This window comes from Sphaeramia orbicularis, chromosome 18 (assembly GCF_902148855.1).
Source record: "Sphaeramia orbicularis chromosome 18, fSphaOr1.1, whole genome shotgun sequence".
Lineage (NCBI taxonomy): Eukaryota > Metazoa > Chordata > Actinopteri > Kurtiformes > Apogonidae > Sphaeramia > Sphaeramia orbicularis.
The window spans coordinates 30,267,218-30,293,202 of record NC_043974.1 but is presented as its reverse complement, the minus strand read 5'-3'; the positions used below and the strand labels follow the sequence as shown (position 1 = coordinate 30,293,202).

Below are 25,985 nucleotides of genomic sequence, written 5' to 3'. Positions count from 1 at the left end.
GGGCCGGACCAGTGAAATAATGGATGGATGGATGGATGGATGGATGGATGGATGGATGGATGGATGGATGGATAGATAGATAGATAGATAGATAGATAGATAGATAGATAGATAGATAGATAGATAGATAGATAGATAGATAGATAGATAGATAGATAGATAGCAACTCCAAACTTTCCTCTATGTTTTAGAGCAGGGGTGTCAAATTCATTTTCGTTCAGGGGCCACATCCTCCCACTATGATTTGCAGTGGGTCAAACCAGTGAATTAACCCTCCGGTATCCTGTCCAGCAAGGCCCTTACTAAGCACCAAGGGTGCCCTTTTGGCACACTTGTGGAATAATGTCCAAAAAAAAATTCATACAGTTTGTTTTTAATTCTTTTTCTCTTTTTTTATTATTTTTTTTTTTTATTATTTCATCAACTTGAGCCGTAAATAAAAATACCAAACACTCAATAATTGTCACATTTTTTAACCCTTTAAATGCTGTGTTTGTAATGTAAACAAACCATTTTTTTGCATGCAAAAAACAAAAAAATAATTTTTTTTTTCAATATACTACATAAAAAGTGGATCATATATTATTTGATTTTTGCATCCTGGCATATGTCAATGATTAACAGCAACACTGGTTAATTTGCAGTATTATTTTTGGCGCCCAGTCAAATGTTCAAAAATACTAGCATCTGTCATCAAGTGTGCGTAAAATGCACACCTATAAATCAAACTATTAAATGTTATATATTGATTTATTTTTCTGTTCTAATTTGATTTTATTTTTGTAAATCCAGGTCAGCCCTAATCATACATATCAAATGGAAGAAATAGTGCGTTTTAGGCACACTTGGCAGACAGATGCTAGTCTGGTAATTTTCTTTTGTTTACAATGTGCACATTTTAGTTGGTGGCCAGAATTTTAAAGATCATGAAAAAATGAACAACTTTTGAATTCTAACCTTATTTAAATTGCGAAAAATAATATAAGGTTTTTTAAAACGAAATGCAAAGTGTGCCTAAAAGGCGCACCCAGATACCGGAGGGTTAATAACATAATAATATATAAATAATACCAACTCCAAACATTTTAATGTGGTTTATAGTGAAAAAAGTAAAATTACATTATGGAAACATTTACATCTATAAACTGTCCTTTTAAAAATGTGAATAACATGAACAACCCTGAAAAAACTGAAATTTATTAAGAAAAATAAGTGCAATTTTAACTCTATTCTGCCTGTTTATCATTTGTAAATGTGCATTACAACTTACAGATCACAATGGATCTGCAAATTTACAAAATATTTTAGTAACTGGCAAAATATTAGTAAAATTACACTAACTTCTCTTCACACATTTCTAGTTTTTCATATTTGTTGTGAAAGGCTAGTTTGTAAATTTATACATTTTCATGTAATTTCACTTTTTTACACTAAAACAGAGGAAAAATTTGGAATTGTCATTATTTGTAGGTTTTTATGGTAGTGTTTTACTGATCTGACCCACTTTAGACTAAAGTAGGGCTTTATATGGGCCCTAAAGTAAAACAATTGACTGTTATTATCTTGAGCGTAATTTTTTACATTTCACAAATTCATCCCAGGGGCCAGATTGGACCCTTTGGCGGGCCGGATTTGGCCCCTGGGCCGCATGTTTGACACCTGTGTTTTTAAGCAAAAAAAGTAAAATTATATAATGAAAACAATTACATTTACCAACTATCCTTTAAAACAATGTGAATAACATGAACAAACTGAAAGTTCTTAAGAAAACTAAGTGTAATTTTAACAATATTATGTCATTTTATCATTGTGACATTTACATTACAACGTACAGATCACAGTGGATCTACAAATACACAAAACATTTAATAACAGGCAGAATATTGTTAAAATTACACTTCAGACATTTCAAAATGTTCATATTTGTTCAGGTTATTCGTGTTTTTGTGAAATGTTAGTTTGTTTTAGTGTAAATACAGTAAAATGGCCTGAAAATGTTTATATGTACAAAGGGAAAAATGTGGAGTTGTGAGTATTTATAGGTTATTATGATAGTATTTTACTGATCTGACCCACTGGAGATTAAATTGGTCTGTTTGTGGAACCTGAACTATAATGATTAATATCTACAGTATAATTTTTGCATTTCACAAATTCATCCCAGGGGGCAGACTGGACCCTTTGGCGGGCCAGATTTGGCCCCCGGGCCACATGTTTGACACCTGTGCATTAAGAGAACTGAGCATATTCCAAATGGATAATCATAAACAATATATCAATAATACAGGCATAGAATTAGTAAATAAACACAAAAAAGTAGTGTCATCTGGTGTGAAAAATACACAGGATACAGATTATGTTTTTCTTTATTAACCCATAAAGACCCAAACATCCACCATCTACTGATCTAAACTGTTTTACCTGTCGATCCACTATTAATATCAATACATGTAAATAATTGGTGTAAAATACAGTTTATCATCTTTTCATGGTCATCAGATATGACCCATTTGGACGTTCAGAGGCTCCGTAGTTACCATGGAAACACTGTCATCTTCTACAATACTGATTCACCAGTAAAACCCATGGAGTTGGATCAATGACAGTGGATGGAAAAACTTGATTTATTTTCAATTAGTGATAGATTTTGTTAAAAAAGGAACTTTTTATTCAGTTTTCTTTATTTGTGATATAATAATCCTCAACTTTATTCTGAGCTTTTATGAACATCTACATGTTTAGTACATTAAATGTTGGAAAATACCTGATTTTCACAGAAAAAAAACACAAAATACAGAAGATGATATTATAATAAGTGGTGATAAACCACTTAAGGATGGTTGAATATAAAATTAGATATTCAAAACGAGGAAACTTGAACAAATTTTACAATAAATGGCAACCGTTTATGGATTTTTTTGAGACAATGTAATTCCCTTCCCCCTCCCTTTTTTAAAAAAAATTTATTTATTACTTACGTATTTATTTTCTTATGTTTATGTCACCAGTTTAATTATTTTATTCAGACTATGTCTTAGTATTCTTTTCATTATATTGTTTGTCTGGTTTCATTAGTTGTTCCTAAAAAAATATGTAAATCTGAAAGTAATGGTGTTTACAAACCTGGTTAATGTTGACATCAGTGTGCCATGGTGTTGGCATGTACCTTTCATTTTCTTGCATACACGTCAATAAAAATATTAAAAAAAAAAAAAAAAAAAAAAAGGATGGTTGAATATAGAGGAAACTGCAACAAATGTCACACTGGGTTTTTATGGGTGAAATTATTACTATTGTTATTATTAATTCTGTATCTCCTTGTTATTCAGTTTATCCTGTCTGTTGTAGGCTTGTGTTATATGTACTTGTGTCTGCAATAAAATTCATTATTATTATTATTAAAAAAAAAAAGTGTATTTAATCACATTTAATCCGTGCATAAAAATCAACAAAAACCTCTGTATATAAGCATAACATTTAATCAAACAAAATATTTGGCGTGCACCCAGATCAAAAATGTTACTGCAAATATATAAATGTAAAAACAGAAGAGTGAAGAGACTGAAGAGAAGAAGCAGAACGATGGAAAGAAACAGATAGAAACATGTAAAAAAGCTGCAACGTGAGAATATACAGTTCACTTAGGTGTCTTAATTGATCTACTATACATTTCATTCACCTAAATACATTATTAGGACAGTGGAAAAACAGGCCAAACAAAACACTCAGGAGGCTATACGTCTGTTTTAAATGAGCTCCACAGCTTCAGAAGTTGAAATATAGCACCCCCATGTGGGCGTTATGGCTCCCAGACACACACAGTGCATTTTATAGTCACTGCTGTGTATCTCTTCACCAAATATCAGCCAAATATTGGTTATCCTTAAATTAGACTGTGTTCATGAGTGTGAATAAAGGAAAACCCTACATACTTTGCTACAGAAGGCATTCCCTGGATATTACTCTGTTCAAGGCCTGGTCAGGATCTGATTACAGCACCATCTGGTGGTCAAACACTCAAACTTTTCCTCATAATCTGGAAATGGCAAAGATGAGTGAGTGGTTTGGGATCTACAGGGAACATGTCAAGTAAACTGGTCTGTTAGATAAAAGCTCTGACAGTGGGACATGAATGCAGCAATAACTCCACCTATCATCTCGCAGCTTTGAGAAACAACCCAGATAGCAAAATTACTACGGCTTAACCTTCCTCTTGTGTTAGCTTTCTGTTACCATCTCTTATGTTAACAGGTCGGTTTTGACCCATGTTTTAAATCACCTGTAAAATACACTAAAAACTCTTATCTAGTGTCCAATTTGTTTCTCATCTCCTGTTTACTTTGTTAGGCTTCCTTATCCATGAAAATATTGGTTTTAATATTTTTGGTGCGAGCCTCCGGGCCTGTTTTTTGTCAGCATACCCCTCAATGTGCACTCTGCATGTTACCAACTCAATACTGAATTGACCTCATATATGTGGACATGCCCGTCTTTGCTTGTTTTGTTTTTGTGCAGGTAAACTGGATAACAAGGCAAAATGAGAATCCCCTAAAGCAGGGGTGTCAAACTCATTTTAGTTCAGGGGCCACATACAGACAAATATGATCTAAAGTGGGCCGGACCAGTAAAATAATCCAAATAATAGGATAAGAACTTATAATTAATATCAACTCTAATGTTTTTTCTTATATTTTTGAGTGAAAAAAGTCAAATGTTTACATCTATGAACTGTACTCGAACATATCACGAACAAATACGAACAACCTGAAAATTCTTAAGAAAAATAAGCGCGATTTTAAGAACATCACGCCATAGTTTATCATTTATACATGTACATCACAGCTTACAGACCACAGTGGATCAACAAATACACAAAACATTTAGTAAAAGGCAGATTGTTGGTAAAACTCAATGTAATTCTCTTAAAAAATTTCAGGTTCACATTTTTTTGTAGAAGGTTAGTCTGTAAATGTAAATATTTGTGTAATTTGACCTTTTTTACAGTAAAACAAAGAGAGAAATTTGTGGTTTTCTTTATTTATAGCAGGGGTGTCAAACTCATTTTCTTCCGGGGGCCACATTCAGTCCAATTTAATCTGCAGTGGGCCGGACCAGTAAAATAATAGCATAATAACCAATAAATAATGACAACTCCAAACTGTTTTCGTGCAAAAATTAACGTTCAGTTATGCCAATACTTACATTTACAAACTATCCAAACAAAAAGGATGCGCATAACCTGAAAAAAACGGAATTTGTTAAGAAATATAAGTGCAATTTTATCAATATTATGCCTCGACTTTTCATTTATACATATGCACAAAAAACATTTAGTAACAGGCAGAAAATTGTTAAAATTTCACTTAATTTTCTTCATTTCTTCATTTTGTTCAACTTATTCACATGCTATTGTTAAAGGATAGTTTGTTAATGGAAACATTTTCATAATATAATGTTTTTTGCACTAAATCATAGAGAAAAAAATTGGTGTTGTCATGATTTATAGGTTATTATGATATTATTTTTGAGTTTGATGCTCTAACTTGCTCTTTGCAAATTCATCCCACGGGCCGGACTGGACCCTTTGGCGGGCCGGTTTTGGCCCCCGGGCCGCATGTTTGACACCTGTGTCTTAATACATTTCTAGTTTTTCATATTTTTTTGTGAAAGGCTAGCTTGTAAATTTACATATTTTCATGTTTAATTCACTTTTTTTTAACACTAAAACAGAGGAAAAATTTGGAATTGTCATTATTTGTAGGTTTTTATGGTCGTATTTTACTGATCTGACCCACTTGAGACTAAAATAGGGCTTGAAGTATGGGCCCTAAAGTAAAACAACTGACTGTTAATATCTTGAACGTAATTTCTGCATTTCACAAATTCATCTCACAGGCCGGATTGGACCCTTTAGCGGGTCAGTTCTGGCCCCCGATCCACATGTTTGACACCTGTGTCTTCACACATTTCTAATTTTTCATATTTTTTGTGAAAGGCTAGTTTGTAAATTTACATATTTTCATGTAATTTCACTTTTTTTTAGACACTGAAACAGAGGAAAAATTTGGAATTGTCATTATTTGTAGGTTTTCGTGGTCGTATTTTACTGATCTGACCCACTTGAGACTAAAATAGGGCTTTAAGTATGGGCCCTAAAGTAAAACAACTGACTGTTAATATCTTGAGCGTAATTTTTGCATTTCACAAATTCATCTCACGGGCCGGATTAGACCCTTTGGCGGGCCGGTTTTGGCCCCCGGGCCGCATGTTTTACACCTGTGATTTATAGGTTATTATGGTAGTATTTTACTGGTCTGACCCACTTTAGATTGAATTGACATGCTTGATTGTTAATATCTTCAGTGTAAATTCTGCATTTCACAAATTCATCCCAAGGGCCAGATTGAACCCTTTGGCGGGCCGGATTTGGCCCCCGGGCTGCATGTTTGACATCTGTGCCCTAAAGCTCACCTGATTGGGAGAGGAGCTGGCTGTCAGTGTGTCGGCTGATGATTTCAGTTTTGGTTCTAAATATTGCTTTATAATCTTATTTTTATAACTGGTTGGAAACCAACCCTAACAACACAAAGGTCATAATTTCAACCAGAGCATTTCATAATTTAGTGGAAAAAAATGTTTTTGTATTATTTTGTTGAAATAGAGGTTACTGACAAAGTCAAAAAGCCTTAATGCAATACACAAATTTGATGTGGTTCTTTTATGCATTTAAAACCTCAAATGGGTCGGTGCCGTCCCTAACACGAGAGGAAGGTTAAATCTGGCCCAAAACTGGCATGCCATTTGGCAAAGTTCTTGGCGGATGAATGGGCCCTAAATAGGCAAGCCAAAATCAAACCAGAAGGAAGCCAAAATTTACCTAAAACTAATTGCGTACTTCCAAAATATAGCCATAATTGTCCCAGAAAAGCCCCAAATCCCCATAATGCTGCCAAAAAGTAGCCAAAACTGACCCAAAAGGAGGCCAAAATTCACCCCAAATTTGTGCTGATCATGCTTTTAAAATGAAGTGGGGTTTTCTTTTGGGTAGAAATTCCTGCTCTTTGCGCAGTGTTTTGGCTTTACAGAAATATGCCAAAAAACAACCAAAACACATCCATATATGGAATAAGATGTTGCCACTCTTTAGTCAATCTTCTGGTTTGCCATAAACATGCCATACCATCCTTATACTTGATCCCTCTGTTTGCCCAGTCTTTTGGTTAACCACACATATGCCAGAACTCTGCCATATATTGCTGGTGCCTCCATATCTATTATGGATAACCTTAACCCTTTCATGCATGACTTATGAGAACCTTAATCATGATTTTTTTCCTGAGTGTTTTTGTCCCTCTTTAGGCATAAAAATAATAATTCTATTGATTTTTGTTAGCCTATTTTTATGGAGTTACAAAAATGTCCACTCAGCTGGACACCATGCATTTAGTTTTAGAACCAAAGAAATATGTATTTACTGATATACTGTGTGAAAACTATGAAATAAAAACATTTTTAATGCTGCTAATCTGATGTTTTCTCACATTTTAACATACCTGCATGGAGATAATATGCAAAAAAAAAAAAAAAAAAAAAAAAAAAAAACCTGTTAATTACAGTCTAATAACAATTAGCAGTTTTTTTTACCCTCAAACATCTGACTGCAGATCAGGTTTATCTAGACCAGCAAAGTTACAGTAATGGTATGAATTGCAGTGTATGGGATGAAGCATAAGCATCCACTGTGTTGGCTGATATGGAACTAAAACAACAAAATCCATAAATATACAAGAGAACACTTTTGAACAGCCGTCCACTGTAGTGACCAGTGTGCATGAAAGGGTTAATTATACCACAGTTAAGCCTAAAGGTTTTCATAATGCCAAAAGAAAGCCAAAAATGTCAAATGTATGCAATAATGCTGCCAAAATAGTTGCTATCTGGGAAGGGACAAATGTGACCAAACTGCGTGGATGACGTTAGAAGAAGCTGTGGTCTTAAACCACAGATTGGCTTTTGCCGTCGTCGTATCTCTGGTACTGATCCCCGAGCAGCGGCTGAAGACCCTCCATCTTGTAAGACCTGGCTCGCACGGCGCATGTCGTGGCTGCAAAAATGACTGCGACCACCACAAGGGCAGCCACGATCGCCATGGTGATGATTTCAGTCAGAGTGAAGGCCTGACCTAGAAAGGCACGAGCGTGTGATTGATTAGCCTTGTCAGAGGAAAACTTAGGAAGAATATCCAGCAGCACTAGAGGTGATCCAGAGCGCCTACCTGGCCATTCGGCTTCATAAGTGTATCCCAGGTTGTCGGGGGCGGTCACAAACATCTCAGCGTTGGTCACCGGGGGCCAGAAGGGCACCATGTTGTAGCCTCGGTTGTGACCAATGGGGGCGTTCTCTTCAGGATAAACAGCAGAATCTGGACATATATTCATGTATTAACAAAAAAACTTAAAAGACTTAAAAATCTAATAGTTTTTCTTTAAAAATCTCAGCATCTCACAGGACTACAATGACTTTCCTGTTTGGTTTTTGTTCTTTTTTTATTACCCTGCCCCCTGAAGGGGAGGCAAGGGGTATTGTTTTTGGTTCAGTTTGTTTGTTTGTTTACACTCTAGCAGCAAAACTGTTGGTTGAATTCATCCCAAACTGGGTTTATAGATTGCCAGTGACCCAGAATAGATGTCATTACTTTTTGGGAAAAGTAGGTCAAAGATAAAATTTTTGATGAATTTTTAAAAACATTTTTATTCCCCCAATTACTTATAATGGGCAAAAATGCAAATGTCTGTAGCGGCAAAATTATTGGTTGAATTCATCCTAAATTGGGTTTATAGATTGCCAGTGACCCAGAATAGATGTCATTACTTTTTGGGAAAAGTAGGTCAAAGTTCAAATTTTTGATGAATTTTTAAAAACATTTTTTCCCTTAATTACTTATAATGGGCGAAAATGCAAATGCCACAGCAAAATTATTGGTTGAATTCATCCCAAGTTGGGTTTATAGATTGCCAGTGACCCAGAATAGATCTGATTACATTTTGGGGAAAGTAGGTCAAAGTTCAAATTTTTGATGAATTTTTAAAAACATTTTTTTTTCCCATTTACTTTTAAAGAGTGAAACTTCAAATGTCTGTAGCAGCAAAATCATTGGGCAAATTCCTCCGAAATTTGGTCTATGCATTGCCAGTGACCCAGAATAGATGTCATTACATGTCGGGAAAAGTATGTCGAAGTTCAAATTTTTTTTATGAATTTTTAAATTATTTTTTCTTCCCCCATTTACTTATTATGGGCAAAATTTCAAATGACTGTAGCAGCAAAATTATTGGTTGAATTCATCCCAAATTGGGTTTATAGATTGCCAGTGACCCAGAATAGATGTCATTACTATTTGGGAAAAGTAGGTCAAAGTTCAAATTTTTGATGAATTTTTAAAAACATTTTTTCCCTTAATTACTTATAATGGGCGAAAATGCAAATGCCACAGCAAAATTATTGGTTGAATTCATCCCAAGTTGGGTTTATAGATTGCCAGTGACCCAGAATAGATCTGATTACATTTTGGGGAAAGTAGGTCAAAGTTCAAATTTTTGATGAATTTTTAAAAACATTTTTTTTTCCCATTTACTTTTAAAGAGTGAAACTTCAAATGTCTGTAGCAGCAAAATCATTGGTTAAATTCCTCCGAAATTTGGTCTATGCATTGCCAGTGACCCAGAATAGATGTCATTACATGTCGGGAAAAGTATGTCGAAGTTCAAATTTTTTTTATGAATTTTTAAATTATTTTTTCTTCCCCCATTTACTTATTATGGGCAAAATTTCAAATGTCTGTAGCAGCAAAATTATTGGTTGAATTCATCCCAAATTGGGTTTATAGATTGCCAGTGACCCAGAATAGATGTCATTACTTTTTGGGAAAAGTAGGTCAAAGTTCAAATTTTTGATGAATTTTTAAAAACATTTTTTCCCTTAATTACTTATAATGGGCGAAAATGCAAATGCCACAGCAAAATTATTGGTTGAATTCATCCCAAGTTGGGTTTGTAGATTGCCAGTGACCCAGAATAGATCTGATTACATTTTGGGGAAAGTAGGTCAAAGTTCAAATTTTTGATGAATTTTTAAAAACATTTTTTTTTCCCATTTACTTTTAAAGAGTGAAACTTCAAATGTCTGTAGCAGCAAAATCATTGGTTAAATTCCTCCGAAATTTGGTCTATGCATTGCCAGTGACCCAGAATAGATGTCATTACATGTCGGGAAAAGTATGTCGAAGTTCAAATTTTTTTATGAATTTTTAAATTATTTTTTCTTCTCCCATTTACTTATTATGGGCAAAATTTCAAATGTCTGTAGCAGCAAAATTATTGGTTGAATTCATCCCAAATTGGGTTTATAGATTGCCAGTGACCCAGAATAGATGTCATTACTTTTTGGGAAAAGTAGGTCAAAGTTCAAATTTTTGATGAATTTTTAAACCAGTTTTTTTCCCCATTTACTTAAAATGGGCCAAATTTCGAATGTCTGTAGCAGCAAAACTAAATGACCAAACAACCTCCATACCTATAGGGGGTGCTACAACTCTACTCCATTGCAGAGAAGAAGATAACATAACCTCAGATCTGGTTTTACATTTAAAATAGTTGCTGATTTCTTTGTGTTATTGAACTTCACAAAACTCGAGACTAAAAAAATTTGCTTATGCTAATATTAAAGATGTCTGATTTAACTTATCAGTATCATGATGAGAAAAAAAACTGAATTAAAACGAAGTTGCACTGAATTTTTCGACCACTTTACAGAATGCGTGAACTCAGTATGGCTGCATGATTTGATTCCAATGCTGGGAATTTGGTGGAAGGGTTCACTTATCATCCTACATGAGTTTATTATGCGAACATGTCTAGAAATAATGTGTAAAATCAATAAGAACACGTGGATGTTCAAAGACCTGGACTGTGCCTCCTCAACCATTCGTCAAAGATGGCGTCTGTGAAGGTGTGTAATAGGACAAAGATGGGGTCGTTGGGTGAGAGGTGGGTCTGTCCTCCTGTCCCGTTCAGGAACAGATGGGCCAGGTTATGGAGGCTCCTCACCACAGGGTCATAGTTGCCCTGGGGGGCGCTGTAACCTGCCAAAAAAAAAAAAAACACAAAAAGGTGTAAGAAAAATGTGTTTGTGTGCAGCGGAGAGCTAAATCTTCAGCACACATTTGACCCCAAACACACACTCACCTTCAATCGTGTTTCTGAAGCTTTCGGAGGAGGTGGAATAATAGGGGGGGGTGTCGAAAGTGTTGACCTGCAGACAGTCTGCCACGTCCTGGGGCTCTGGGAGACGCTGGACCATCGGCCTGTTCACGTTTCCTGCTGGGTTCCTTCTGATGGGAGAGGTCTCAGTACCTAAAAAAAAAAAAAAAAAAAAACAACCGCCGAAGAAGCATTAATTAACCCATAAAGACCCAGAGCTACTTTTATGGCAGTTCCCAAATCCATTTTTCTCTCTATGTAACCTTTCTTCAGTGATTCATCACCATTTGTCATAATATTATCCTCTCCATTTTGCATTTTTTCAGTGAAAATCAGGTATTTTCTGGTATTTATTTACTGATCATGTACTTCAATCATGCTGCGATAACATTTGAAGGTTATTATAACAAAAACAAAGAAAACTTGAGGAAAGTGACTTTTTCAGTTAAATTCAAAGGATTCAAAGGAGTTTATTTGTCATTCCATCACAAAGACGAGAACAAAACTGGTTTCCGAGGACCTGTATTTGCCAAATCAATAAAATAAATAACTAATAAATAAATGAATACATTAAAATCGACTAAAACTAAGGCTAATTTAAAATAAGTAAAATATACGTCTAAATCTATCATTAACTGAACACAAACCAAATGTTTCCATTCACTGTCACTAGTCACTTTTCCATTGGACATCTGCGCAAACTTTACCGATATTTACTATCCATCCATCCATTATCTTCTGCTTCATCCGGCCGATATTTACTAAATATCGAAAAAACACAAGTGCGTAATGTCGGTTTTTCCATTAAATCATAAATGCGATGATTTGTTTATTTACTAGTGCGAGATGACACGAGAAGTCATTCCATAAACATGGTGACGAACGTAAATATGGTGTTGATTTCCAGATATATTCATTATTATTATATATTACCCCTCTGTCTCGTACTATATTAAAAAATGATTGGGTTTCCTGGTGTGTCCACACATACCGCGACATGTTTCTTCTTCTTCTTCTTCGCTTGTTGTAACTTACGTCAACATCCGCTTTTTTAATTCAAGTGACTCTAGTTGCGAAAAAAGGTCTTTCCACTGCAGTTTTGCGTGATAAACCATTTGTGCTATGGCCAAAAAAACACCTCTTGCCAGCGCCAAGACTTTTAATCGAAAAATGAGACTTTTGGTGAAATTGTCGTTTTTCCGTTAGGTAAATTTTTATGTGCAACTTATATTTATGCAATTTGAGGGTCAATGGAAAAGCAACTAGTGATCAAACTCCATGGGTTTTATTGGTGAATCAATGTTGTAGAAGATGACAGTGTTTCCACATTCACTACGGAGCCTCTGAACGTCCAAATAGGTCATATCTGATGACCATGAGAAGATGAAAAACAGTATTTTAAGCCAATTATTTACATGGATTGATAGGATAAATGGCTCTAAGGTTATTAAACATTTCAGATCAGTAGATGCGTTTGGTCACTGGTGTATATTTGGGTCTTTATGGGTTAACGACCACCAGATAAGACACACCAGCGATTACCCTGCACCGAATAAACACAGAACAGTGGTCGTACTGTTGCAGATGGTTCCCAGAGTGTCGTAGTCTTCTACGCTCTCGCAGACGACTCTCCACTGGGAAAAGATGGAGTTGGTGCTCAGGGCGCTGGCGTCGAAGGTGCTCCTGGCTCCCATCAGGTCGTCGGTACAAATGTCACATGTGTTGCCACCGATGGCGAAGTTCCAGTAGGGGAGGGCGAAAGTCGGGTCCTGCAGCATGTCCTGGTTGGGCAAAAAAACGACACATTCAGGTAGTGACCGCTAGTTTCTGCAGCGTATAAAGATCTAAGGGAACTGAATGAACAGGTACCTATAGAATATGGCTATGTTCAGACAGCAGGTCTTAATGCACAATTTGGATTTTTTGGTGAAATCCGATTTTTTTTGTGTGCTCATTCATGTTACACATTAAATGCGACTTCTATCAGTTTTGAGTATGAACTGAATGCAACCCTGAAGTGGCCCGCATGCACAAAAGAGGTCCTGACTAATACATGACCACGTTTGTACGCACTGTGTTTACAGAAGTATGTTTTTCCCGCCACTTCTTCTCCTGTTACGCAAAATTGTGACATTTTTTGCATTTCAATGACGTAAAGGTTGGATAAATGCAACCTAGCCGTTTAAACTGAAGTCGTATACTATTTAAAAAAAAAAAAAAAAAAAACTTAATCAAAAAATTAAAAATGACAAATAAATAAAATGACTAAAATAAAAACATAAAAATAAAAAATAAATTAGAACATTTTTCTAAAAATAACAAAAACATTCAAATACAAATAAATAAATAAATATGAAAAAAATAAAAATTGCAAAAAAGAGAAAAAAACAAACAAACAAACTGAAGTCACATTGTAAAATATTGGATACATATCCGATTCAGGACCACAAATGAAAGTGGCCTCTGTCGGATTTGAAAAAATCGGATTTGTGCTGTTCAAACTGTCTTTAACACATCGGATACAAGTCACCTATGGGCAAAAAAAAATCGGATTTGGGACACATTTGCCTATGTCACCACATTCAAAAACTGTTACATGTGTGTTTTGTTTACACTGTTTACGCTACTACCACTACTACTACATTTGCACATTTTCATATTACTTTTTATATCTTTAAAATGTTACCCTTTCTCTCTAATTTGCATATATATTTCGATTGCACACTATTTTATACTTTTTTTATATACTGTATGTCTGGATCTTATCGTGTCACTGGCAGAGATCACCTGTAAGCCTATTCAGTTCTATTACATTACTACAATTTCCCAGTTTGGGCTCAATAAAGTCTGTCTGTCTGTCTATGAGCTCATCTAAATCAGCTTTCAGTGATAAATTTAACTCCTTAACCCCTTGTAGACGTGAATTCCCCTCAATCTTCCACAGTTTTTCTAATGAGGTGCTGTTTAATACTCTTTGTAAATATACATATATTACCTGGTTATGATCCCTGATGTTCAACGCCCTGTTTCTGCAACAGTTTTATTAACTTCATGACATTCTACTGATTTTTGGTTCATTTTTGTTTTGTTTGTTGGGTGGATTTGTTCAATTACTCTCATGACGATTATGTCTGATGTCACTAATTTGCATCATAGTTCATTGTATTGTATTGTATTCATTTATAAGGTGTGTGCATTGCTTTAGTCTTTGTGAACTGGAATTCGAAAGGGAAGCAATTTGTCTTTATTTTACTGTTTTTCCAGCAGCCACAAGCCAAAAATGTGTTTTACCGCCTGAAGCAACGGAAGAAAAATCCTCAACTTTATTCAGTGATGGTTGAATAAATCTGTAAACTGACTCGCATTTTAACACAATCTGATTAAACAAATATCGCTGCATAAATACATTTGCAACACATGAAAGTAGGTTCTTTAATAGCTACTGAATATGTGTACAAGCAGGGCCAGAACACATGCTGATAATAAAATATGACTTATTATTAACTAAGTGTATTTGTGATATGTCTACCTTTTCAGTATGTTTTTTTTCTATTTCATGTCAATAGTCGCTTTTCCATTGACCCTCAAATTGCGCAAATATAAGTTGCGCATAAAAATTTACCAAATGGAAAAACGACAATTTTGCCAAAAGTCTAAGTTTTTGCGCTGGCGAGAGGTGGTTTTTCAAGCGAAGCGCAAATGGTATATCACGCAAAACTGCAATGGAAAGACCTTTTTTCGCAACTAGAGTCATGTGAATTAAAAAAACGGATGTTGACGTACGTTCCAACAGCAATAAGACCGCTAAACAAAAGTTGAGGGGGTGAAGTAAAATAATGGAATGTGCAATAATAGGTGTAATAGTGACCCCTCCATTGTGCAATATTTCTTTTTTTTTATCTTTAATAACTATTTATTTATTTTAGTGCAGTTTTTAATATTTTATCTTATGTATGGGTTGTTTTTAGTCGGTGTTTTTAGGATTCTTTTTCTGTGTTTTTATTTCGTGCTGTGCATTTTGCTATTTCGTTCTTTAACAGCATCTGGGGTGTTTTTTTTGAATGACAAATAATAAATCTGAATCTGAATCTGTTACAACAAGCAAAGAAGAAGAAGAAACATGTCGTGGTATGTGCGGACACACCAGGAAACCCAGTCATTTTTTAATTTAGTACAAGATTTAACTCCTCAATCTATAATAATAATAATAATAATAATAATAATGATAATAATAATGATAATATATAATAATAATGAATATATCTGTAAATCCACACCATATTTATGTTTGTCGCCATGTTTATGGGATGACTTCTCATGTCATCTCGCGATAATAAATAAACAAATCATCGTATTTGTGATTTAATGGAAAAACCAACATTACGCACGTATGTTTTTTCAACATTTAGTAAATTTCGGTAAAGTTTTGCGCAGATGTCCAATGGAAAAGCGACTACTGACAGTGAATGGAAACACTTGGTTTATGTTCAGTTAATGATAGATTTAACTGAAAAAGTCACTTTTTTCTCAAGTTTTCTCTATTTTTGTTATAATAACCTTCAAATGTTATCACAGCATAACGATTAAAGTACATGATCAGTGAATAAATATAAGAAAATGCCTGATTTTCACTGAAAAAATGCAAAATGGAGAGGATAACATTATGATAAATGGTGATAAACCACTAAAGCAGAGGTGTCAAACATGCGGTCCGGGGGCCAAATCCGGCCCACCAAAGGGTCCAGTCTGGCCCGGGGGATGAATTTGTGAAATGCAAAAAATTACACTGAAGATATGAATCATTTTAGTTCAGGTACCACATACCGACCAATTTAATCTCAAGTGGGTCGAATCAGTAAAATACCATCATAACCTATAAATACTCACAACTCCGAATTTTTGTCTTTGTAAACATAAACATTTTCATGTCATTTTACTGTATTTACACTAAAACAAACTATCGTTTCACAAAAAAAAACAAAACACAAATAACCTGAACAAATATGAAAAATTTGAAATGTCTGAAGTACAAGTTTACCAATATTCTTCCCCTGTATTAAATGTTTTGTGGATTTGTTCATTAACTGTGATCTGTAAGTTGTAATTTACATGTGTAAATAAAGAAACTGAGACATAATATTGTTAAATTTGCACTTCATTTTCTTAAGAAACTTCAGTTTGTTCATGTTATTCACATTGTTTTAAAGGATAGTTGTTGGTGGATGTAAACATTTTCATCACATAATTTTACTTTTTTCACTCTAAAACATAGAAGAAAATTTGGAGCTGACATTATTTATATATTATTATGTTATTATTTCACTGGTCCGGCCCACTGCAGATCAAATTTGGCTTAATGTGGCCCCTGAACTAACATGAGTTTGACACCCCTACACTAAAGAGAGGTTACATAGAGAGAAAAATGGATTTGGGAACTGCCACGAAATTAGCTCTGGGTCTTTATGGGTTAATGAATGCTTCTTAGTAAATATCGGTAAAGTTTTGCGCAGATGTCCAATGGAAAAGCAACTAATGTGTGTGTTTGTGTGACAATTCCATGTGCAGTCACGTGGAAACAAACCTCCCATCTGGGACGAATTAAGTCTAAGTCTATTTGCATTATTGACTGTAATTTGTAAAGTACCTAATAGAAAACCCTCCAGCTTTTACATCTGCTGGTGAATTTAGTGCAGTGGTTCTTAACCTGGGTTCGATCGAACCCTAGGGGTTCGGTGAGTCAGTCTCTGGGGTTCGGCGGAGGTCAAGACACACACTCGACAACAGCAGATGTCACACTGATTTGCAGTAAATATTCATTATTATTGTAGCCTGATGGAAATTAGGTGATGGGTGTGTGTTAAAATGTTAAAAATGATAAATAGCATAAATACAATAAGTTCATTATTGGATCACATAAGGTTACAAATTAAAACCATTTCAGTGTGGTAGTATTAAAAAAGGTCATTTCTTTGTGAAAAGGTATGTAATTTGTTGTAAGTTCATGCACTGTATTGGTTTTTGGTCTTTGAACACAGTGATGTTAATGCACGGTTCATTTTGTGCACCAGTAAAACATATGCCTGTGTGTTGAATTTGAAAAAAATCATATTTTATTTTTTACTAAAGAAGGGTTTGGTGAATGTGCATATGAAACTGGTGGGGTTCAGTACCTCCAACAAGGTTAAGAACCACTGATTTAGAGTCAGATTGTTGAACTACTTTCACACTTAACCCTCCGGTATCCCGTCCACCAAGGCCCTTACTAAGCACCAAGTGTGCCTTTTTCGTACACTTTTGGAATAATGTCAAAAAAAATGTTTATCAAGTTTGTTTTTAATTCTTTTACACTTTTTTCTATTTCATCAACTTGAGCCGTAAATAAAAATACCCAATACTCAATAATTGTCACATTTTTTAGCCCTTTAAATGCCGTGTTTGTAATGTAAACAAACCATTTTTTTGGATGTAAAAAAAATATATATTTTTTTTTTCAATATACTACATAAAAATTTGATCACATATTATTTGATTTTTTCATCCTGGCATATGTCAATGATTAACTCCAACATTGATTTATTTGCATGATTATTTTTGGTGCTAGGTCAAATGTACAAAAATACTAGCATCTGTCACCAAGTGTGCGTAAAATGCACACCTATAAATCAAACTATTAAATATTATATATTGATTTATTTTTCTGCTCTAATTTGATTTTATATTTGTAAATCCAGGTCAGCCCTAATCATACATATCAAATGGAAGAAATAGTGCGTTTTAGGCACACTTGGCAGACAGATGCTAGTCTGGTAATTTTCTTTTGTTTACAATGTGCAAATTTTAATTGGTGGCCAGAATTTTAAAGATCATGCAAAAATGAACAACTTTTGAATTCTAACCTTATTTAAATTGTGAAAAATAATATGACATTTTTTAAGATGAAGTGCAAAGTGTGCCTAAAAGGCGCACCCGGATACCGGAGGGTTAATAACATAATAATATATAAATAATACCAACTCCAAACATTTTAATGTGGTTTATAGTGAAAAAAGTAAAATGACATTATGGAAACATTTACATCTATAAACTGTCCTTTTAAACATGTGTATAACATGAACAACCCTGAAAAAACTGAAATTTATTAAGAAAAATAAGTGCAATTTTAACTCTGTTCTGCCTCTGTTTATCATTTGTAAATGTGCATTACAACTTACAGATCACAATGGATCTGCAAATTTACAAAATATTTTAGTAACTGGCGGAATGTTAGTTAAATTACACTAACTTCTCTTAACACATTTCTAGTTTTTCATATGTTTTGTGAAAGACTAGTTTGTAAATTTATACGTTTTCATGTAATTTCACTTTTTTTACACTAAAACAGAGGAAAAAATTGGAATTGTCATTATTTGTATGTTTTTATATTTTACTGATCTGACCCACTTTCGTCTAAAGTAGGGCTTTATATGGGCCCTAAAGTAAAACAATTGACTGTTATTATCTTGAGTGTAATTTTTGCATTTCACAAATTCATCCCAGGGGCCAGATTGGACCCTTTGGCGGGCCGGATTTGGCCCCTGGGCCGCATGTTTGACACCTGTGTTTTAAGCAAAAAAAGTAACAACTTTTGAATTCTAACCTTATTTAAATTGTGAAAAATAATATGAAATTTTTTAACATGAAGTGCAAAGTGTGCCTAAAACGTGCACCCGGATACCCGAGTGTTAAACATAATGTGCACAGTGGTGTTGACTGTTCACATATCCTCCAGAACGGATCCATTTGCTCCATAAAACACCCTCCAAATCAACTTCTGCTCGCTTATTAGCTCATTAAGACATGAAATTGTTTAATATCTGTTTTTTTTTTTCCTCTCCATAAGACAAACAGGTGATCTGTGATGGTTCAAGAACCTCATCTCACCTGCATGTCCCTCTCCAGCTGCAGTAAATGGTACCGGTGCCAGGTCAGGAACCCGGGCCCCTCATGTGAGAAGTCCACCCCTCCGAAACTGGCCTGACCCACGCCCAGAAACGTCTTACTGACTGAGTAATAGTGCGTCCAGACGAAGTAGTTGTAGATGGTGATGTTCTCGAACTGCACCGTGTTCCCGTCGGGCCCCAGGATCTCCTGGTAGCGCCGCGTGGCGATCACCAGGTCAGGATGCACCGTACGTTTAGCCTGGTCCAATGCGTTGACGAATGCACGCTTCTCATCGGCGCTGAGCTGCATCACGTTTCTTCTCACTGAGGGATTAGAAGGGGAAAGTGGATTAAAGCGTCATTAGGGGTTAATTGGGGATCAGGTTTTAATGACTGCCTTAGCAAGAGGTTTGAGACTTTATTAGTGGTAACATGTCATATGTAAGTGGTGTTACTTATTATTATACTGTTACTTTTAGTACCCCGACCCCCGAAGAGGAGGCAAGGGGTACTGTGTTATGGTTCAGTTTGTTTCTTTGTTTTTGTTTTTTTAACACTTTCACAGCAAAACTATTGGTTGAATTTATACCAAATTGGGTTTATCCATTGCCAGTGACCCAAAATAGATCTGATTACATTTTGGGAACAGTAGGTCCAAGTTAAAAAAAATTTTATGAATTTTTTAAATCTTTTCTTCTCTCCCATTTACTTCTAATGTCCAAAATTTCACATGTCTGTAGCAGCCACAGTACTGGTTGAATTCATACCAGATTGGGTTTACAGATTGCCAGTGACCCATAATATATCTGGTTACATTTTGGGAACAGTATGTCAAAGTTAAAATTTTTTATGAATTTTTGTATTTTTTTTTATTTTCCCCATTGACTTATAATGGGTGAAATTTCAAACATCTGTAGCAGCGAAACTATTGGTTAAATTCATACCATATTGGGATTTTAGATTACCAGTGACCCAGAAAAGATGTCGTTACATTTTGGGAACAGGAGGTCAAAGTTCAAATTTTTTAGGATTTTTTTTTTTTTTTTATTTTATTTTCCCCATTCACTTATAATGGATGAAATTTCAAACATCTGTAGCAGCAAAGCTATTAGTTGAATTCATACCAAATTGGGTTTTTAGATTGCCAGTGACCCAGATGTCATTACATTTTGGGAACAGGAGGTCAAAGTTCAAATTTTTTATGAATTCTTTTTTTTTTCCCCATTGACTTATAATGGGCAAAATTTCAAATGTCTGTAGCAGCAAAACTATTGGTTGAATTTATACCAAATTGGGTTTATCCATTGCAAGTGACCCAAAATAGATCTGATTACATTGTGGGAACAGTAGGTCCAAATTAAAAAAATTTTTATGAATTTTTTAAATCTTTTCTTTTCTCCCATTTACTTCTAATGTCCAAAATTTCACATGTCTGTAGCAGCCACAGTACTGGTTGAATTCATACCAGATTGGGTTTACAGATTGCCAGTGACCCATAATATATCTGGTTACATTTTGGGAACAGTATGTCAAAGTTAAAATTTCTAATGAATTTTTGTATTTTTTTTTATTTTCCCCATTGACTTATAATGGGTGAAATTTCAAACGTCTGTAGCAGCAAAACTATTGGTTAAATTCATACCATATTGGGATTTTAGATTGCCAGTGACCCAGAATAGATGTCATTACATTTTAGGAGCAGAAGGTCAAAGTTAAATTTTTTTTAGGAATTTTTAAACCAGTTTTTTCCCCATTTACTTATAATGGGCCAAATTTCAAATGTCTGTAGCAGCTAAACTATTGGTTGAATTTATACCATATTGGGTGTATAGATTGCCAGTGACCCAGAATAGATCTGATTACATTTTGGGAACAGCAGGTCAAAGTTCAAATTTTTTATGAATTTTTTAAAAATCTTTTTTTCCCATTTACTTATAAAAGGTGAAATTTCAAATTTATGTAGCAGCAAAACCGTTAGTTGAATTCAAAGCAAATTGGGTTTATAGATTGCCAGTGACCCAGAATAGATCTGGTTACATTTTGGGAACAGTAGGTCAAAGTTAAATGTTTTTATGATTTTTTTTTTTTTTTTTCCCATTGACTTGTAATGGGCGAAATTCCAAATGTGTGTAGCAGCAAAACTATGGGTTGAATTCATACCAAATTGGGATTTTAGATTACCAGTGACCCAGAATAGATGTCATTACATTTTGGGAAAAGTAGGTCAAACTTTAAAATTTTTATGAATTTTTTTAAATCTTTTTTTTTTCCCCATTTACTTATAATGGCCAAAATTTCATGTGTCTGCAGCAGAAAAACTATTCGTTGAATTCATACCAAATTAGGTTTATAGATTGCCAGTAATGCAGAATAGATGTGGTTACATTTTGGTAAAAGTTTTTATGAATTTTGAAAATCTTCCCATTTACTTGTAATGAGCGAAATACATGTGAGGGGCGGGGTTTTGTTGTGCCTGGCACCACTTGGTATATATGTAGCAGATAGATATCATCTGGAAATACAATGATACAAGTCATGTGACATATGTGAAATAACTAGCATACCCTATCACATACATAGATATGAAAATATACTTATTATAACAACATAACTGCTCTAAGAGGATAAATGTGTCATTTTTACATAGATGGAAACACAAACATTCAATACATGTCAAAACTAATAATGAGTATTTTCTAATCATGTAGCTTTTTTACATCAGCTATGGCTTTAAATCCAAGTAAGTGCTGGAATCATCTCTTATTACACAATAAATGAACATTAATGCTGAAAAACTATGAAAATATATGGAAAAACTATGTTTGTTTAGCATTTATTATCATATTATCCTCTGAATTTAGCATTTTTCAGTGAACATCAGGAACTTTTCTATATTTAATTTACTGATTATGTAGATGGTCAGAACAAATCAGAGTAAATTAAAGGGTAATTATATCAAAATTGAAAAAAAAAAGAAAAATGTGACTTTTTTGATTGTTTTATTGTTGAGTCAAAGTTGCAGAGGATGATGGTGCTTCCACATCAGATGCATTAAATTCCAGTGAAAAGCTGAGAAAGTGCATTTTACTTAAACTTTTTAACTGTATTCTGCAGTGGCCCTGAGGTGCAACAGCTCAAAAACGTATCCACTACAAGAAATAGATGAGAACAGCCCAAAAAATTATCCACTACAAGAAATAGAAGAGAACAGCCCAAAAAATTATCTAATATAAGAAAAAAAAGAGAAAAGCCCAAAAAATTATCCACTACAAGAAATAGAAGAGAACAGCCCAAAAAATTATCTAATATAAGACAAAAAAGAGAACAGCCCCAAAAATTATCCATCAGCCCAAAAATTATTCACTTTAAAAAAAAAAAGAGAGAGAACAACACAAAAAAATCATCTAATATAAGAAAAAAAGAGAACAGCCCAAAAAAGTTTCCAGTATAAGAAAAAAAAAACATCATCAACCTTTTCAATTAAGGGGGCACTGTTTACCCGAAAGGTCTCTTGCTTTAAAATTAAGGTGACCACAAAAATTAAAGCATAGGCTGAAAAATTTTAAGATAATTTTTTGGGCTAGTGGCTAATTTTTTGGGTTGTTCTCTTTTTTTCTTATAGTGGAAAATGTTTTGGGCTGTTCTCTTTTTTTCTTATAGTGGATAATTTTTGGGGCTGTTCTCTTTTTCTTATTGTGGAAATTTTTTGGAGGCTGTTCTCTTTTTTTCTTATAGTGGATCATTTTTTGGGCTGTTCTCTTTTTTTCTTATTGTAGAAAATTTTGGGGGGCTGTTCTCTTTTTTTCTTTATAGTAGAACATTTTTTGGGCTGTTCTCTTTTTTTCTTATAGTAGAACATTTTGGGGGACTGTTCTCTTTGTATTCTTATCGTGGATCATTTTTTGGGCTGTTCTCTTTTTCTTATTGTAGAAAATTTTGGGGGGCTGTTCTCTTTTTTTCTTATAGTAGAACATTTTTTGGGCTGTTCTCTTTTTTTCTTAAAGTGGATCATTTTTTGGGCTGTTCTCTTTTTTTCTTATAGTAGAAAATTTTGGGGGGCTGTTCTCTTTTTTTCTTATAGTAGAACATTTTTTGGGCTGTTCTCTTTTTTTCTTATAGTAGAACATTTTTTGGGCTGTTCTGTTTTTTTCTTATTGTGGAAATGTTTGGCTGTTTTCTTTTTTTCTTATAGTAGAACATTTTGGGGGACTGTTCTCTTTGTATTCTTATCGTGGATCATTTTTTGGGCTGTTCTCTTTTTTTTCTTATAGTGGATACTTTTTGGGGCTGTTCTCTTTTTTTCTTATAGTGGATACTTTTTGGGGCTGTTCTCTTTTTTTCTTATAGTGGATACTTTTTGGGGCTGTTCTCTTTTTTTCTTATAGTGGGTACTTTTTGGGCTGTTCTCTTTTTTTTCTTATAGTGGATCATTTTATGGGCTAGTGGATACTTTTTTGGGCTGTTCTCTTTTTTTTCTTATAGTGGATCATTTTTTGGGCTAGTGGATACTTTTTTGGGCTCTTGTCTTTTTTTTCTTATAGTGGATACTTTTTGGGGACTGTTGTCTTTTTTTTCTTATAGTGGATACTTTTTGGGGCTGTTCTCTTTTTTTCTTATAGTGGATACTTTTTGGGGCTGTTCTCTTTTTTCTTATAGTGGATACTTTTTGGGGCTGTTCTCTTTTTTTCTTATAGTGGATACTTTTTGGGCTGTTCTCTTTTTTTCTTATAGTGGATACTTTTTGGGGCTGTCCTCTCTTTTTTCTTACAGTGGATACTTTTTGGGTCTGTTCTCTTTTTTTTTTCTTATAGTGGATACTTTTTGGGGCTGTTCTCTTTTTTTTCTTATAGTGGATACTTTTTGGGGGCTGTTCTCTTTTTTTCTTATAGTGGATAATTTTTGGGGCTGTTCTCTTTTTTTTCTTATAGTGGATACTTTTTGGGGGCTGTTCTTTTTTTTCTTATAGTGGATACTTTGTGGGGCTGTCCTCTCTTTTTTCTTATAGTGGATACTTTTTGGGTCTGTTCTCTTTTTTTTTTCTTATAGTGGATACTTTTTGGGGCTGTTCTCTTTTTTTTCTTATAGTGGATACTTTGTGGGGCTGTCCTCTCTTTTTTCTTATAGTGGATACTTTTTGGGTCTGTTCTCTTTTTTTTTCTTATAGTGGATACTTTTTGGGTCTGTTCTCTTTTTTTTTCTTATAGTGGATACTTTTTGGGGCTGTTCTCTTTTTTTTCTTATAGTGGATACTTTGTGGGGCTGTCCTCTCTTTTTTCTTACAGTGGATACTTTTTGGGTCTGTTCTCTTTTTTTTTCTTATAGTGGATACTTTTTGGGGCTGTCCTCTTTTTTTTCTTATAGTGGATACTTTGTGGGGCTGTCCTCTCTTTTTTCTTACAGTGGATACTTTTTGGGTCTGTTCTCTTTTTTTTTTCTTATAGTGGATACTTTTTGGGGCTGTTCTCTTTTTTTTCTTATAGTGGATACTTTGTGGGGCTGTCCTCTCTTTTTTCTTACAGTGGATACTTTTTGGGTCTGTTCTCTTTTTTTTTTCTTATAGTGGATACTTTTTGGGGCTGTTCTCTTTTTTTTCTTATAGTGGATACTTTGTGGGGCTGTCCTCTCTTTTTTCTTACAGTGGATACTTTTTGGGTCTAGTGGATACTTTGTGGGGCTGTTGCCCCTCTGGGCCACCGTACTATTCTTTATCATCAGATGCTTTCAGGGTTAAATTGCTTCTCCTGACCTTCTATATTGTATTTTCATGCGCAAAACCCCACTCAGTCCACACTTACCCACAGAAACCCGCTGGTCACAGTTGGCTCCAGTCCACCCGTGTCTGCATCGTCCACAGTTGTACCCGCTGAAGTTCCCGTTGCACTGACAGGTTCGGTTGAAGTACCGGATGGGCCACCTCTCCCGGTCATCCCGTCCGTCGTGCGGGTACTGGGGTCCGTGCGGGCGCGCGTCCACGGACAGAAACACGCACTGTCCGCGGCCTGAGCTGGAGCCGCACGCGTCATTGTCGAGTCCGGAGGGTGAAGGACAGCACTGTCCACTCCGGAGCCCCTCTGGAGTCACGCACTCCCGTGGGAACTGCGCGCTCACCACCACGGCCCCCAGCAGAACCAGGACGCACCGCCGCATGGTTGTCCGGCCGGTGGCAACTATTACGCACGGATGAGTTCAACTGCTGTGCGTGGAAATAAACACCCCAGCTTCCACTATGGACTCAAACACCCACGGAGAACACATACATACTAGTAATGACTTTCTCTGACAACTGAGTGGGTCCTAAACTCCCCCTCCCATGCGCCCCTCTCTCTTTTTTCCCCCCAAACCAGTGAACCATCCGCCTTAAATACCGGATTAGCGCATGACTACCAGGATTTTCTGACTCCCGCGTGATCCCATCACATAACATCATGTTTCCTAGTGGGGATGGAGGCAAAGGAGCCGGTGTGATCCGGTCATGCACTGTTTTATTCCACAAGGAACTCACTCACTCACTCACTGGACTACATTAAAAGTAGGAAAAAGTCTAATTAAATGCACAAGTGTTTCATGAGCAGACCTGAGTACATGATCTGATATGTGCAACCTGTGGAACATGTTTGGTTTATAACAAATAACCTCAAAAGACCGAGGGGTTTTTTGTGTGTGAACTTTAACCCTTTAAACCCTAAACCTAAAATGCCTTGTCTGGAGTTTTTTTTTGTTTTTTTCTTATTGTGACTATAAAAAGGTTGGAAAATATGTTGTAAGTGAGTCTTTTTGCCCATTTGTCCAAAGCACTTCTACACTGCAA

At 35.0% G+C, this 25,985-nt stretch overlaps 1 protein-coding gene across 5 annotated transcripts; it reads right to left on the bottom strand.

The window, feature by feature from the left end:
* Positions 1–3,406: 3,406 nt before the first annotated feature.
* On the bottom strand, positions 3,407–25,517 carry LOC115438759 (5,6-dihydroxyindole-2-carboxylic acid oxidase). Of its 5 annotated transcripts, none has more exons than XR_003938152.1 (8): positions 24,973–25,516; positions 19,179–19,501; positions 12,835–13,039; positions 11,244–11,411; positions 10,961–11,140; positions 8,276–8,422; positions 7,945–8,182; positions 3,407–4,177 (listed from the first exon to the last, which is right to left on the bottom strand). XR_003938152.1 is itself a non-coding variant. In XM_030162555.1 (8 exons), exons 1-7 carry the CDS (start codon positions 25,322–25,324, stop codon positions 7,995–7,997), a joined length of 1,563 nt encoding a protein of 520 aa, XP_030018415.1. In that variant the 5' UTR covers positions 25,325–25,517; the 3' UTR covers positions 3,407–4,179; positions 7,954–7,994. The 5 variants fall into 5 exon arrangements, 4 of the variants coding, with proteins under 4 accessions (XP_030018415.1, XP_030018413.1, XP_030018412.1 ...); XM_030162555.1 differs by having other exon boundaries at positions 3,407–4,179; positions 7,954–8,182; positions 8,276–8,428; positions 10,967–11,140; positions 24,973–25,517; XM_030162553.1 differs by having other exon boundaries at positions 7,948–8,182.
* Positions 25,518–25,985: the final 468 nt, after the last annotated feature.

Excerpts from the sequence above, each read along its gene's own strand:
- LOC115438759 (XM_030162555.1), bottom strand. The coding sequence starts at position 25,324 with ATGCGGCGGTGCGTCCTGGTTCTGCTGGGGGCCGTGGTGGTGAGCGCG. Across the intron at positions 13,040-19,178 it reads AGCTGGAGAGGGACATGCAG|GACATGCTGCAGGACCCGAC; the intron begins GTGAGATGAGGT and ends TTGCCCAACCAG. Across the intron at positions 8,429-10,966 it reads CGAATGGTTGAGGAGGCACA|GTCCAGATTCTGCTGTTTAT; the intron begins GTCCAGGTCTTT and ends ACATGAATATAT.